Source organism: Tauraco erythrolophus, chromosome 4 (genome assembly GCF_009769465.1).
Source record: "Tauraco erythrolophus isolate bTauEry1 chromosome 4, bTauEry1.pri, whole genome shotgun sequence".
NCBI lineage: Eukaryota > Metazoa > Chordata > Aves > Musophagiformes > Musophagidae > Tauraco > Tauraco erythrolophus.
This window is the reverse complement of record NC_141468.1, coordinates 76,153,658-76,169,677: the sequence shown is the minus strand read 5'-3', so window position 1 is coordinate 76,169,677 and position 16,020 is coordinate 76,153,658. Positions and strand designations below refer to the sequence as shown.

The 16,020-nt window shown below is 46.2% G+C and overlaps 1 protein-coding gene across 1 annotated transcript in view; it reads left to right on the top strand.

Moving 5' to 3' along the window:
• Positions 1-681, top strand: part of ARHGAP8 (Rho GTPase activating protein 8) — a 61,338-nt gene extending 60,657 nt beyond the window's left edge. The window contains exon 12 of the mRNA XM_086610515.1: positions 484-681. Coding sequence (XP_086466641.1) covers positions 484-681 — 198 coding nt within the window. The remainder of the gene's footprint in view (positions 1-483) is intronic.
• The last annotated feature ends 15,339 nt before the right edge of the window (positions 682-16,020 follow it).

Below are 16,020 nucleotides of genomic sequence, written 5' to 3'. Positions count from 1 at the left end.
TTTAGATACCAGCCACACAACACAGGAGAGCAAAACACACACAAATTCCCCACCAAGCTCACACAGAGGGGAAAAAAGTACTCCTGCTACCCAGTTCTGGGCTTCCATCCACAAATAGAAGTAGGACACATCATCCAGGTGCAGAACAGATTTCCATGCTGTGTATTTTACCTACAGCCCCTTTTCACTTCCATTGCTTTAGAGGACTTGGGTAGATGTGGAGGTACTTGGAAGTGAAGTCATGCATCAGTGGGAAAAAAATCAGTCTAAATCCTTGCAAACAACTTCAGAAGTCCTCAAGGTTTCTTCTATAGAGGACTTAGTACTGAAGCAGATGGGATAGCTGTTTGTTAAGAAGCCAGTGATGTACCTGTGGCCAGGGTCTACTCCCGTCATTGTTTCATCCTCAATACAAGGAGGTGTCTTGTCTCTCTCTCTGGGGCACATGTCTGCACTTACCTATTCCTGTTCATGTTTTTCCAGGTTTCACAGGAGAGCATATATAACAGAATGACAGCATCCAGCCTGGCCTGTGTCTTTGGTTTGAATTTGATCTGGCCATCGAAAGGAACAGCCTCCCTGAGCGCTCTGGTACCCCTGAATCTCTTCACTGAACTGCTGATAGATTTCTACACGAATATATTCAACTCCCGAACAGTGCCTGGTGAGATCTTACCTTAATGCTCCCAGAAAGAAAAATGGAGCATGACTGCCTGAGGGAAAGGTCTCCATGCCTCAACTGACAGGAGCTTTATGTTCAAGGCTCTCTCCTGCGAAGAAACCTTTCAATACAGAGTAAAAGTTTCAATAGCTTTCCAAATACCAAAGATGGTGAGAAGCAGCACACTGTCCTGTATATTCTCATCATATGGGGGAGGATATGTACATGAACATCTGAAGACCAACAGGTGAAAGTGAATCCCCTTAATAAACTTGAGCAGCTGACTAAAACTGATATGTTTAAAAAAATCATGACACTACGTGCCAGCCTGCCATTTCTGTGAGGATCTGGAGATCTTACTATGTGGCATTATCTTCTGCATGAGCAGAGCTAAGTTCAGGGCCACTCCTGAATTTACAGCTTTCTTTTTTTTTTTTTTTTTATTTTTTTTTGTATTTGAATACAAGTTTGTTAGAAATTTTGCTATTAAGTTAATAAAGATTGAATCAATTTTTAAGATACTAAAATTTTTAAACTGTTTTTCTGTATATTTGAGTGTCCTGTTTTACACAAAAAGATGTGGGCAGTTGTGGCGCATCAGGTTTGTAATTACTATGGAGAATAAAGTGTTTCCTGGGTAATTTGAGTTGTGCAGACAGCTAACTAATTATGCTTGCAAATATCTAATATATGCAGTTAATCACTGTAGCTGCACGTGCAAAGTGTGTGGAAGTTTTTTTTCTTGTATTATAAGTTCAAACGGATAGCAATAATCTTACGGGTTTTTTTTTTTTTTCCTCTGAATACTTGGAATTTTCATCAGTGAGTGCATAATTCAGGATATAGACTAACTTAGAGAAGAGTACGTCTCATGTTTTGGCTGCAGTTTGAGTTGACAAATGCAGTTGCAGTTTGCTTTTGCAGTTTGAGTTGACAGAAATTTGCTCTTCAAATCAGTTTCTGTAGAAAGCAATAAGAGCAACAACTTGGATAATTTACCTAATATCCTTTTTATACATTGAAATTCTGGTTTTAGTCCCAGTGTGAATAATTAGCCAACGTAAAGGGAGAATTTTCAGTGTTTTCTTTCTAACATTAATACAAGCCATTAATATTGCTTGTATTCGATGAACACACTGCTATCTCATTGTTCCACACTGATTGGTAATGAGGTGATGTAACAAAGTTATTACAGTTGTCCACAAAGCAAAAGAAAATTAACCAGTGGTAAGAAAAGGTAAGCGGTGTTTTCCCTGATGTTCTGGTCTTCCTGCTTCTTGACAAAGCTTACGAAACAGAGGGACTATTTAGACTTCAATAGAAGTAATAGTCTCAGGAGGACAATTTAAGCAGCCCTTCCTCTGCAAACACAAAGCCATTTTTTATCCTGTAGGTTCTAGTGAGTTGAGGGTTTGTACTTCTGGCCTTCCCCTCAGCAGTTACCAAACACCTGCCTATGTAAAAGGTGCAACAAAATCTTATTGCAGAGGGTAAAGAGGATTGATTCTTGTTGGCAATTTCAGGAAATAAGCAAGTATTCGGAAGGCCGTGGAATGCTGGATGTGCCAGGCTTTCATTTGCCCAGTAGGTGTCATCTGTAGCATTAGGCAATGATTAAAATTTGAAAAATACAGAGGCTTTAGCACAAGATGTGTTAGGAGCAACTTCTCATGTCACAGTTGGGTGTTTTCTCCAGTTCCTCAGGTGTCTTAAAGACAACTTTTTGGCTTTTCAAAATCTGTAAGTTGTAACCATCTATGACTGCCATTTAAATATAATCTTGCATAATACAAAGAGAATAATTAACAAGTATTCATGATAGTTGCATTTCAGCAAAATGAGATTGCCAAAGATAAAACTGTCGTAGTTTTGTATTGTAATCACCAGTTTTACATCTGAGTTATCAGTGACAGCATCTTAGCCTTGTTGTATTATGAAAAACAAACACAATTATGCTCAGCACTGCTCAGCGGCTTGGCAGAATGGTTCTGTGCATCAGCACCCTGATCTTATAGGGGAGCAATTTGGCCTCTGGGAATTAACAAAACTGCAGTATTTTGCCACTCTTTGACCTCAGTCAAAATACATATGTGTTATTTTTACTGTCTGTAAAAAGAAGGAGCACCTGGCATTACAAAAGTTCTTCAGGATTAAATGCCAATAAGTCCTATAAAATGATTGGTTTATGTTCCCTCATGTCCTCTTCCAAAAATCTGGCAACATCAAATGGCACTTAGTCTTCAGGCTACGCTGCGTAATGGGAATGTGAGTCCTGGGTAGTTTTAGCACAGTAACATCCAGAGCTCTGTAGGGTGAAATCCTGAGTTCATGGAAGTCAGGTTTGCTCGAAAAGTCCCCAGAGACTGCGAAGGGGACTCCCTCATAGATTTAGTTCTCCAACTCATCCTAGGTTGGGAGAGAGCAGGAATTTGGCAGCAGCAGTGATGCTGGTGAAGTGAGCCCTCAGGGCGCAGCTACCTCTGACCCCTTTACTTTTACAAGTAAAAAGTAGGAGAGAGGAGCATCCCTTCACCTAATTTGCCTGCCTGTAGACACATAAGATGATAGTCAAAAATTTCGGTGTTGGTCACCTGCCAAACTGCAGGTCTTCCTTTCAGTGCTTTGTAAACTACCATTTTCCAGCAATTTGTAGCTCCTCTCATTTAGCGAATGAAGAACAAAACGGCATTTTCTCATCTCAAGGTGCCTTCTTCCTTTAAAGAGCAGATAACATCTGTTACCCGCCAGTGAGGGTAATTTCCTGCTGCTTAAGAAAAGTAGAGGCTCTGGTTCTGATTGCCATTAGCACTGGTGGGGGCAGAGTGAGGCAGGGGGACGGGGGATGGGGGGGGTCCCGTTCCCCTTTACCTTCCTGCCTTCCCAGCAGGCAGCCTGAGACAGAAGTAAGGAAGGTGCTCACCTCCACCCAGCTTTTCCCTGCAAGCCTGCCTGTCATGGGGAAGGGACTCCCAAATCAAAGGCACCTGAGAAGCAAAACCCTCCTAGTGATGAGACCCCAGCTCTGTCCCCCCGCTACCCTAAAGGAACTGGTGAAATCCTCCATCTGTGGAGGATCTCCATCCTGAGTGCCAGGCTTAACTATGACATTAAATCAGCTCTCATGAATTATTCAGAAGGGTTTGGAGTGAAATTCACGTTAGAGAAATATATGTTTCAAATTTCCTGACTCTAAGAGGAGTCCTGGAGGTGTCCCCTGCAGTTACTTTGATAACAGTTTCTCTTTACAAATGATAATTGCACAATTCGAGCTTTTGTACAGTGTGGCCTTGTGAACTCTTCTCTAGTATCAAAGAACAATTTTCAGATCATTTCCATAGCAAAAAGAAAGTGATTATGGAGATAATCTGTTGGAAACACACATGCTGGATTTCAGTTTAAAACAATAAAATGCAGTCATGGAATGAGAAATCAAGTGTTACCTAGCTGACAATATACAGAGAAAAAAATTGCCTAAGCATTTTAGTTTACTGAGCTGTTAGGAGTTGAAAATTGGTCCCAAGATTAGTCTGATTATCAGGATGCCTCTAGCAGCAAGCACAGAAGGGGGAAGGGAATACTTTTCTACCCTGAATCTATGAAGAAATGTAAGAAGATTGAACAGTGTCATTAACCAAGGGGGGTCTTTAGAGTTCTTACAAAAAAAAAAAACCAACAACTTCCATAAATGAATATCACTTACATGTGTGGAAGTGATCTGTCTGTGTGTGCTGCGCTCCTGGAGCAGCATCCATCGCAGAATCTCTCGGAGCCTTACAAGCTTTAATATATTCATCCACTCGTGAGGAGACTAATAATAGGAAAGCCCCAGATGTTTTATTCACGTGTTCAATGTGTACTTAGGTAGCAAGTTGAACTTTTAAGGGGATTGACAGCACAGTCAACCCTCCCTCCTTCGTTTCCTGAATAGTTTGTCTTCACAACCCTGGATAACGTAGGTTTGCCAACTCTCCTGCTTTACAAGTGGCCATGGGGATGTCAGAGTGTGGGGGAAGAAAGTCAGAGAGAGTCACTGCCAGCAGCTCTTAATTTCTGAAGTGAGGAGCTCGTGTTCCTTTGAAGCGCTACTGGCCAGTCACATTCCTGCTCATACTCTATTCATTTCTAACGTGTTTTTACCTACGAGGAGAAGTGAGATGCAAACAGGCTCTGCTTTAGGTAGACCTGTCTCCATTGAAGCCAAAGGTATGACTGAGAACTATGTAAATCGTGTGTTTAGTGGTACACGTGGCTGGAGTGTGAAAGGTGTTCTGTCTTTCTCGGTGGGGTAATACTCATTTTCACCATCTGAAGAGTTTGATTTTTACCTCTATTGGTGCACATCCTGGAAAGCCATTTCAGCACACCTGATGTAGGAAAGGATTCCAGCGTCCTCCAGCATCATCTGAGAGCAGTGGAGGGCTGTAGTGGGGTGCTACCAAGCACTGTCTTTCTTGCAAACTGGAAAGCTTGAGAAAGGACTGCCTTAACTGATGAGATTTATTTGGGGTGATGTTGGTGATTTGAACAGTGAACTGGCCTGGAGACTAAGAAGGAAACTTTTAAACACAACCAGGAAAAAAAACCCTTTTCCACAGTAGGCCTATCAGCACCTAAAAACTGTTATCCAGAATTGTCGCTCTGAGGGAAGAAGGTCTTGGTTTACCTCCCCGAGCTGGAGATAGATACACAAACACACGAGGGTACATGAGTTCTCTTGTTTCTTCCGAACTGGGGTCTGTTGCCTGTAGTGTTAGGAAAACCATGGTAATGTACACAGCAGGACCATAGCCCTACCATGCTGGCTGTCCTTCTCTAGAATAACTGGCAGAAGTTCAGCCTTAAAAATAATTAACCGATTAGAGAAATATTTCTGCTGGAACATGACAACTCAACAAAAAATAAAAGCATTTTCTTAAAAGGCTCAGTTTTGGTGCCATTCTTTCAGAAATCATGAAGTTCTTCCAGAAAGCTGCTATGTGTCTCAGCCATGGACCCCAAGGCTCGCCCAGGGCCCCGGCTCTGGCTCTGCCGGCTTCTGCAGTGCTCCAGGCCAGGGGAAATGAGCAGAGCATCGCTGCTTCCTGCTCATGGTCTCTTTTGAGGTGGTGTCACCTTTCCGCATGCGGCGTTGCAATTATTGCCGGAGGTAAGGAGGGAATTCTGCTGGAGCCGGGGGAGATGACACACATAGCTGACTGATCATTAAAGCTGACTTTTTTTTTTTCTATGGCCCTGATTTCTCCATGGTGCAATCATCGTGCAGTAACTGCTTTCCTGACTGGCGGTCTGTCTGCGGTCCCCAGAGCACAAGCTTGTCAATCACAGGGTTAAGGCTTGCGCCTGCAGTTGGGAGCGGCTGGATCTGATGCCTGACCCAAATGATTGGGGGCAAAATTGCAGACTGCAACATGGAAATGTGCTTCTCCGAAACACAGCCCAGTCTACTACCTGCTTCATTTTCTTTTGCTTCAATCCTCAAAAACGTACTCATTTAAGCTGCTGCTAGCCCAGACGCTAATGCCAACCTCCTCAAGCCTAATGTTAAATCAAGATTTCTATCTTTTTGGTTTCTTTCTCTGTTACATGGATTGTGTTCCCCAATACTGGATTATACTCTCAAATTACTTCTGCACTTCAACCTTTAATTGCCCACAAAAGCAGTTTACAGCCTCTTACTCTTCTGCCATGAAAATTGTCCCCTTAATTAATTGGACAATAAAAAGCAACTGTAAAATGCACCAAACTGCATCATCTTTAGTGTCTGAACTGGATTTCTGCAGCAGTCGTGGGAGAGTCTTTGGATGGGTGGATTTTTGACACCTCACCCAAGAATTTCTCGACTCAAAGCTCTAAAAATAGTAAGGTACGTAGTTTTTCTGTTTCAAAAGCTTCCAAAGAAACATATTTTCACACTGCTTCACTTACCAGTGTTGTCTTTTCTTTTTCCCCTGTGTATTTCCCACCCCTTCAAAGCTGCATCCTCTGCCTATCGCCATTTACATCCTTCTTCACCTGCAGTCCCTCAGCAGTCTGTGTAAGTTAGGGGATGGTGTTCACACTCCCACCCTCCACTGCGTTTTTGTGGGGATAGGAATGGTTTGAGGCCCTCGTGGCTGTTCTGCGCCTGGATGAACTGAACTGAAACCGCAAGAGGTTTGGTTCTGCAGAGAATTTTCAGATTACAGTGTTTGAGTGAGTGAAATTGCCCAAATCATGTTTCCCCCATCTCTGAAGCAGAAAGATGGTTATGCTTTTGATAACTAGATTGGGCTTTTATATCTAATAACCCAACAGCCATTGTGATGCAGGAGATAAAAAGTTAGGAAGATCTTTTCTTTTTGTATTTCCCACCAATCCCAGCCCTCCTCATCAGCCTCTTGTCCTTTGAAAACCGTACTGTACTGGTTCATACATGCAATGCAGCCACAGCTGATGTCCAGTAAAGCTGATATTGTATTTCATTCCTGTGCCCAGAATGGAAAGAGCATCTCCTCAGGCAGCACAGCTCTTTGCTCCGAACATGTGCATAGAGCTGAGCAAGGCACAGGCTGGTGGTGTCAGTGTCTGCCTTGTTCCGTGTTAGGGGTCTTGAAGGGAACATAATTCCCTCCTCCCTTTCCCTCTCAATACAAGAGCTCCCTCACACTCAATGGGCTACCAAACAGCAGCAGCCACTAGCCCCCAGATGCTTTCCTGTTAGTCCCTTCTGCGGGGAGTACTTAATGCTGCAGCAAAATGCTGGTGCAAAACAACTACATAAGCAAGATGTCAAACTGTCATGAAACACTTCCACCTTTGTGAAAGGATTAGCAGACCTCTACTATTCTGAAGCTCAAAGAAATCTTCTTTTTTTAACCCTTATCTTTGGCTTATGGGTGACCTCCCAAGCAATACTGCAGCAAAAGTCTTCCAAAGTTCAGAGCACGTGCTGCGTACTGCCAGCACTTACCTGATGGGTAAGTGGCCGCAGCACAAGGACAAAACAAATCCATTCCTTTACAAAACAACATTAAAATTCAGTAAGATAATATCACTGTCTTCTGTACCAAAAAAGCTTTTATGAAACAATATAAATGAGAGAATGAAAATAACGAGAGGCTTTGCAGAGCTCGCTCACAAGCGCTGACACCAAGCATGCTCCTGCCGGGAAGGCAATAAACACCCCATTCTCTGCATGTCACAGTATCACAACTTTTCTGTATAATTACCACTTGAAAGTTAATAGGACTCTGCTCTCAGCGTGACAGCTGTATTTTCTATAGTCGCTGCATCCACCACCGTCACCGGGGACCTGGCTGTGGAAGCACAGTCTTGGAGGACAAGTTGGTTGAGGCTACTTCAGAAATCAGGCGATTTGCCTATAGGAAACCCCGAGGCACTGAAGATGATGGATAATGCACAGATGGAGACTCAGTTCCTCCCCCTCCCAAGAGTCGTGATGGACAACACCAGTGAAGAGCAGGAAAGGATGGGACAGCGAAGGAAACGGAAACTACCTGGCGAACATCACAGCCAGGTTGATACACAAAACCAGCAGCAAACCCTCAAGCTCCTGAAACTCAGCCCAGCACCTCAGCACTGCTCTGTGCACCTAATCACAGGCACTGGCACCTTTTTCATTCTTCTAAACAACCAGTGCTTCAGTTGATAGGTACAGTGAAACCAGAATAAAGGGGTACATGCTGGCCAAGGCACTTTACAGCGGGCCAGATACCAGTCTCTTAATGACCCTTTGATTCAGTCTTATCACAACTGCTGGGAAAATGCATTTTGGCCTAATAATTGTTTTGAATGCCCTTGTGTGTCCAACTAAATTCAACGAAATGCAGTAAAATTGCGCATGAGAAACGTCATCTGAAAAGACGTCACAGCAGTCATCAGAGGATGAGAGGAACCGGCACTCATGAACTGCGGTACCACAGGAGTGGATTGCTTTGGTGGGGATCCCTGAGTCTCTGCTCCTGGTCAGCCTGGTGAATCAGCTGGGGCTGATGCATGTCGCACACTGTGTATGCTCTGTCATCGCAGCGGTTTGGGTTGGGGGTGGTTTTAGACTAACCATGATCTGGACGGAAAGCATTTCAGCATTGTACAACAACATATACATTAAATCGTTCTTAACCTGTTGAAATATGATCATTAGAGTGAGTATCCGGGTGGGTGTAAGCGTCCACCTGCCACAGCAGACAGCCAAAGCTGCTCTGCCAGAACAGGCTGTCGCCAAATCCAAGAATTGATTATGTGTCAGGTATGAGTGGGTTGATGTTCGATGTGGTATGTCGAGCTCTTCATATGCACATCTTGCATCCCATCTATTTTGGTCTTTCCATTAGGGGGTCCCAAAGTTGAACAGCAGAAGAAAAGACACCATTAAGCTAACCATGTGTATCAGAAGACCTACCGTACACTTTTATACACCCAACACTTCTGTCTTGGGCAGGTTCCTTTTATCTTTGCTCACATGACTATGGCCAAGTGCAAATTATCTGTCGATTTGATTATCATGAGCAAATGATCAGCTGCTGGGGAGAGGATTTTTCAAAGGCACTTCTGCTTGTCCTGCATGCCAGCAAACTCCTCCATCTACTTGTAAGAGTTTTGTGGTACCCTGCCCTGCCTCTTGCCAGCGAGAGTCCTAAACTGGCCACAGGCTCTGCTTGCTGCTGGCAGGCCCAAGCTGCTTCAGCTTCTAAAGGACAGGAGCAGGCGAGGTCGGAAAGGGAAATCACCTGGACAGACCCATTTCTGGTGAATACACGCTAAGTGTTGTGAGTGGGAAATGTAGCAATTGTATGACAGCTGCTTAGGTGTCTCCACTTGTTTTGTGCCAGATTTGGTCCCCTGCACGCGATTGCATCCTTCTTGCCTTCATCACAAGTATCCAACCATCTTCCTCCTCATGAAGCCAACCTCAGTCTTTAAACCTTTGTCTGGGCCTGATCCTGTTGGTCCATTCTTTGTCCACGGAGAGCAAGGCTGGCTGATAAGCTAATATCAGCACAATGGGAAATTTTTCATTCCCACGTCTTCCCTCACCCAGGACTTTGATAATAATTTTATTTGCCAAAGACTTCCTCCTTCATGTTGTACAGAGAGAAATTAAAAAGACGACTGAAAAGACCCAGAAATCATCTAGTAAAGAGGTTTAAATTAATTATTTAAAAAAAATTGAATTCCCTTTGTGGCTGGTTTTTTTCTCCGGCTGCGCTATCAAAAAACGAGCTATCAAAGAAAACTATCATTAGTTTTTAATTCAGGATGACCTCAGAGAGCGGCTCTGGCGCGGCGGGCTGACGGTTGCCTGACAGCCTTCTCGTCGCCACCGGCTGCCAATGGGCATGGCAGTGGAGGTAGCAGAGCCTAGCGGCGGCCCTGCTCGCCAGCTGCCAGCACCTGGGGCCACAGCACTGCTTGCCCACCACGGGTATGTCTGTGTCCACGGCCCCGGGGCCGGGGCTCTAGGCTGTGCTGGGAGCGGAGCTCAGAGCCGGGTGGCAGTGCCGTGAGGAAGGACTGACGCAAAACAGAGAAACATTTTCTCTGCAGGGTTATTTAGGGGAGAGGTGGAGGCTGTGATGGGGGGGAACCCCAGTACGTCCATCTTCACCAGGAGCCCTGAAGCCCTCCTGGCAGAGGGTCCCTCCACCAGCCCAGCCTCACGTACAGCCGCTGCCCACAGCAGGATGGTGCTGGTGGCCAAAGGGCACAGCTCAAATCTGGCCCTTCAACTGAAGCATCTGAACTCGGCACCCAGAATTTAATATATATTATGTAGGAACAGCTGAGATAAAACAACAGCCTAGCAGCTCGGGCCAGCACCTACGAGACAAGATGTGCATGTGCACCCGCTTCTTAATTTCTCCCTGGGCCTGGGAGGGAGCAGGGGACAAACATCAGGGCAAAGCTTTACGGATACACCGGGCCTGGCAAAAATCCTGGTGTGCCACGGCCGTGGTGGCTCGCCTGCCGGCCAGGCAGGAACAGACATTCCTCAGGCTGAAACGTCCGGTGTTTGCAGAGGGTGGCTTTGGTAACACACCAAAAGAGTCGATCCCGCAGGGTCCATCCTGTTCCTGCCAGCACCAGTCCCACTTGGGGAGTCCTTGCATCCCTGGTATCTGCTGACCACATGACACTGCAGACACCAAAGGAAACCAGGGCTTAAGTAGGCAAATTTATTTTTAACTGTGATGTAATCATGATGATTCGGGGACGATGGTTTGTTTCTATATGGGTAGAGAAAAGCAAGTCTGCACCGTTTCTGTAGCTTTCCCCAGAGGTCCAAATGTTTGCCCAGGGCTGCTAAAGGAAAAGCATAAAGCTCTCGTGTCCTCCTCCAATGCATGACTGGGCATCCCCAGCTCCTGGCACTGGAGCGTACTGCTCTGTTGGTTGGGTTGTAATCAGGCTGATGCATTCCTGCAGCTGTGCTAACAGCTGGAGAAGGGGTCTTGACAGTTCAGGAAGAACCAACTTTAGTCTTGGTGCTTTCAAATCAGCCTGAATCAAAAAATCCTGATGTTCATCATGAGCTTAGAGCTGTAGGGACATGCCATTGCTGACAGGCACTGCCAAAAATGGGGAGCAGCACCCTAAAAGCAGGGCTATTAGTTTAGCAGCCAATTATTTTCTGCACTGTTTTCTTTGAGGATGCACGTCTGTGGCACTGCTGGCAGCATAGTTGTTATTATTATGTCCTGACAAAATATGAGATGTTGCCTTTTCTTTTTGTAGAGTGCAGTTTATTTTTTCTAGACTGCTGGCTGGGATCAGAACCAAGGTCTGTCCAACCCGCCCCTGGCTGATACCCTTTGGGCAGGCAACAAGCAGCCCTCTCACGGCATCACTGCAGAGAACCAACGCAGCTGGATGGCAGCCGAGGCGCTGGCCCAGAGACCCTACTCTGCCCCATGGCGTGTTCCCAGCTCTCCTTGCAGCTGGGGGGAGGTTCACCACCTTTGGGCATCTGCTGGGGCTGTGGCAGCTGATGGTGGGTGAACCAGTGGCCCAGCTCCTACGAGGGACAAAGGAAGATCTGGTTCTGCCCCACTGGTGAGACAAGTGTGTGGGGCCATCCGTCCATCTATCCTCAGCCCTTTCTGCTCCCACGGAGACCCCGATTAGGTACAGACAGGCCAGCGCCAGCAGCTCTAGAACACAATCTTTACATATTCACGCTAAGGAACGGTACCCACGCATGAGCACCTACTTACAGGCTGAGAGCTGCATACGCTCCGTGTAGCCACGACAGCTCCTGCTCCTCTGGGCGCATGCTGTGTTCATGCTCCCTGGTGACGTCGTTGTTTTGACATCACCTGCGCAGAAGCCACCAGACCAGCTGACCGAGCCCGGGGGATTTCAAGGGGAAACATGGCAAAGTCAGGGTGCCTCCCTAGGTGACCTGCCCCAGCCCGCCCTTGCAACGCCAGACCAATAAACTACATACTTGTGTCTCTCATTAAGTGAGGTTTTGACCAAGGAAAGCAATTTGATGACCAGAGGGGTAAAAGAGTGTTAAACTACGACAGAGAGAAAACCAAACAAACCACCTCACATGAAAGCCCCACGATCCATCTCTGCAGAAAGATGGGAGTAGTGCAGGCTGAGCGCTGCAGGAATGGGTGTCCAGCCCACCGCATGGCAGGGCTGGGAACACATTTTATTTATAGACCTCGCTAACCCTCTCCTGCCTAATGTAGTGCCCACAAGTAAGGACTGTGATCACATTTTACCATGGAAATAAACATTCATGTTACTTGATAACAGTTCATCTTACAAGGACACGGAGGCTCAGTGGCATTTGTACAGGGATTTATTTGTATTTACAATTGTACAGCACTGAACCAGCACCAGAAAGTCTCACCCAGCTCCGCGGTGCTTTTAAATTTCAGTGTCTGGGTTCTGCACAGCAAAACCCGACGCTGCTTTTACACCATAGGTCTCTGGTTTTGAAGGCAAATTTGTGGAGTGAATGCAAATTGGGAACCGCCAAGTTGAGACCCCTGGAGGCAGTGACATCTGCCTGTCTTTGATAAGAATTTCTGAGAGTGAGAGTAAAGTACTTAGAGTGAAATTAAAAGCTTTGATCTGCTTTTTTGTTTCATTATTATTTCATATCTGAGGCCTTTCAGTTCTTATTAGGCTGTGGTGTTTTGTTGCTGCTCCGGCGCTATTTTGGCGGGGCAGTAGCCTCTGGCCACTGGCAGGTGATGGGCATTGCTGGGGCTCACCTCCCAGCTCTGCTGAGCCCTGTGAAATGAAGCAGGTCACAGACACACACCCAGAGCAGCATTGCCTAAAAATGTGCTCCTCTGGCCCCAGCACATTAGGTACCCCTGTGTGAAGCAGCCCAGTGGCAGCCCCGAATGCCCAAGGCACAGGGAAGAGGTGATGGTAGAACTACAGAATCATGTCGGTTGGAAAAGACCCTTAAGATCTTCAAGTCCAACCGTTAACCTAACGAACACTGCCAAGTCCACTACTCAACCTAAGTGTGTCCCTAAGCGCCATGTCTACACATCTTTTAAATGATTCAATCACTTCCCTGGGCAGCCTGTTCCAAAGCTTGACAACCCTTCTGGAGAAGAAATCTTTCTTAATATCCAACCAAAATCTCCCCTGGCACAACTTGAGGCTGTTTCCTCTCATAGTATCATGTGTTGCTTGAGAAAAGAGGTCGACACTCACATCTCTGTAACCTCCTTTCAGATAGTTGTAGAGAGTGATCAGGTCTCCCCTGAGCCTCCTTTCCTCCAGGCTAAACAACTCCAGTTCCCTCAGCCACTCCTCATAAGAATGATTGCAAGCAACCTGGTGTAGTGGAGGGTGTCTCTGGCCATGGCAGGGGGAGTTGGAACTAGACGATCTTTGAGGTCCCTTCCAACCCTAACCATTCCATGGTTCTATGATTCTATGACTTTTTGGGTGAAAGCACGAAAGCCTGGTGTAGTGCTTGAGTATGGGAAGGCAAGCAGGGGGTAAGGATTTGGTGCTCCTGCCTCCTTGCCTGTAGCTGTTTCAGGAAGGGGACGAGGAGAAGCAGGTCGTGTGGTGGTTGAGCTGTTGGGGAGCAATGCACTGGCAGTTCCCCTGTGGAGCCTGCAGAAGAGTCCCTTGTCGTGACTGGGTAGCCAGGCTGGTTGTCATGATCCCTCGACCACTTGCCAGGGCTTTTCCCAAGGCTTCTAGTAAGAGCCAGAAACGTCTCAAAAACAGCCTAAGGGATTTGACAGAGGATGGCAGAGTAGGGAAGTCTGTGTGTCAGAACTCAGCGTGACGTCTTAGGGAAGGAGAATATAATGCTACTTTACCAAATGTTTCATTGGGTTTGTTTCACGTGTTAGGCTGCCAGACTCGGTGGCACTAAGGCCGAGGTGGGGATCACTTGTGTGTGACACAGAGGAGGAGTGATGCCACCTGCCAGGTCCTTTGCTTGCCTCTCGGTGACAAAGGACTAGGTTTTGGGCAAACTGGGCTCATGGGCACTTTGGGCTTGTTTTTGCAGGTGAATTCTGTGGTTTGTGAAGGTGAGTTGAAGCTTCGCCCTCGCCTTGCTCCAGCTACTGCTGCTTCTGTCAGTGTCCGTGAGGAAGAAGGGACGTGTTGAGTTCTCCCTTCCCCTCCCAGCTCAACACTTCAACTTCATTGACAGAAAATAAATTTTATTCTTTCAAAGCATGATAGGGATCTCAGTTTGTAGGAATGGCTTGGGTTGGACAAGTAAACCTGGGAGCTCCTCAGGACCCCTGTGATGATCATAGTCCTTTTTAGAAAAAAACTTCTCAAGGTCAGCATTACACTGAGGTCTTGGGTAGCCGTCAAAGCCATGTGCAAGGTAGAGCTTTAAAAAACAAAGAAACAAGGAAGTAGAGACTTAAACCTGTTGAGCTCTTCCAAAGTGTGTTTAATCCATCAGCTGGGAAGCCATTAAATGTTCCTCCATCTAGCTACAAGCTTTAGAGAAGCTGAATAAAACAGAGGAGTCATCATAGGTAACGTACCAACACAATGATGTAAGCAAAAGCTCTCACTGAAACTGCTTGAAAGTGCTTAACAGCATCATGTGGCAAGAGCAGAGGGATTAGCTCCTGAGCTGGTAAGGCTCATGTTCATGTTCCCTAATGCAGTGCTCTCTTCTGCGGCCACCACCCAGCACAGACATGGAGTCTAGCCTTCAGCTGTCAACAGGGACATCCTGCAGCAGCTGTCACCCATCATCAGTCCTGTAGCAAGGAACCTCCCAAGCCACAGAGAAGCTGGGTATTCAGTTTGCCCCGGCAAGTTTGCAGCTAGAAATGGTGCACTATTGACCTTCTCCCCCATCTAAGAATACTGCCATGATCCAGATGGCACCTCCAGATGAAGTGAACTATGTGGGTGAGACTTGCTTTATTTTTTGCAGTCAAGAAGTAATCGAGAAAGATAAAAAGAATGTAACACATAGTGGCTTAACTGACTATGCTTATTTTTTTAATCATGCAATTTCAAACCATTAGAAAATTTCAGCTATGTGCGTGCAGTTTAAGCAATACCATAATATCACATTAGAATTTCATTTTTCTCCATTTGCTGCTTTGTGCACTTATTTCTAATGCCACCCCTCCTTAATCTCTTCGGGTTTTTAACTAAGGCAAAGCAATAATATTTCCATGGCCAAACACAGCAGAAGTGGCCCCAAGAAGCAGTTGAAGACAACCAGGAAGTGCTGCTGTGAATGGACATGGAACCCTATCAGGGTGAAGGATGCTCATGTCCACGTCTGACAATGACACGACGACCATTTCTTTTCCAGTAGCTACAACTTAAATCACAACTCTGGCTTTCGATAACGTAGAGCACATTGGCAGCAGGACAAAGAGATGCCCTGGATGATGAGGAGAGGGGGGTTTGGGTTTTTTAAACATCTCCAGCTCCTCTGGTCCCTTAGAGGATGCCTGTGCTTGGCTACCAAGGGAGGAAGGCTTGGCACTGGTGCTGCCCAGCGCCTGTGGCTCACAGGTGTGGAGCTTCACTCACCCGTGTGCTGGGACACAAAGTCTCTTCCAGGGACTGCATGTGCCTGTTGGTCTCCCTTGTGCTGCTGCAGCAAACTTCCCCGCTTTGGGAAACGAGGTGTGTGTGTAGGGGGGAGGGAGATGTCATTTTTACAGAGATAATTTGGCTTGCTCATGAAATTATTGTTTCAAGCCTCCTCAAACGGAAAATAACGAACCTAGCATCACTCTGATTTTCTGGGCAATGCCTAAGCCATGATTCTTGCTCGGCACCCTGGGCTCTCCTTCCATTTCCCTCCGGCTCCCTGAGAGGGGAGTAAGCGTGCGGGAGTTCAGGAGTGCAACGAGCGAGCCAGACCCCCCGCC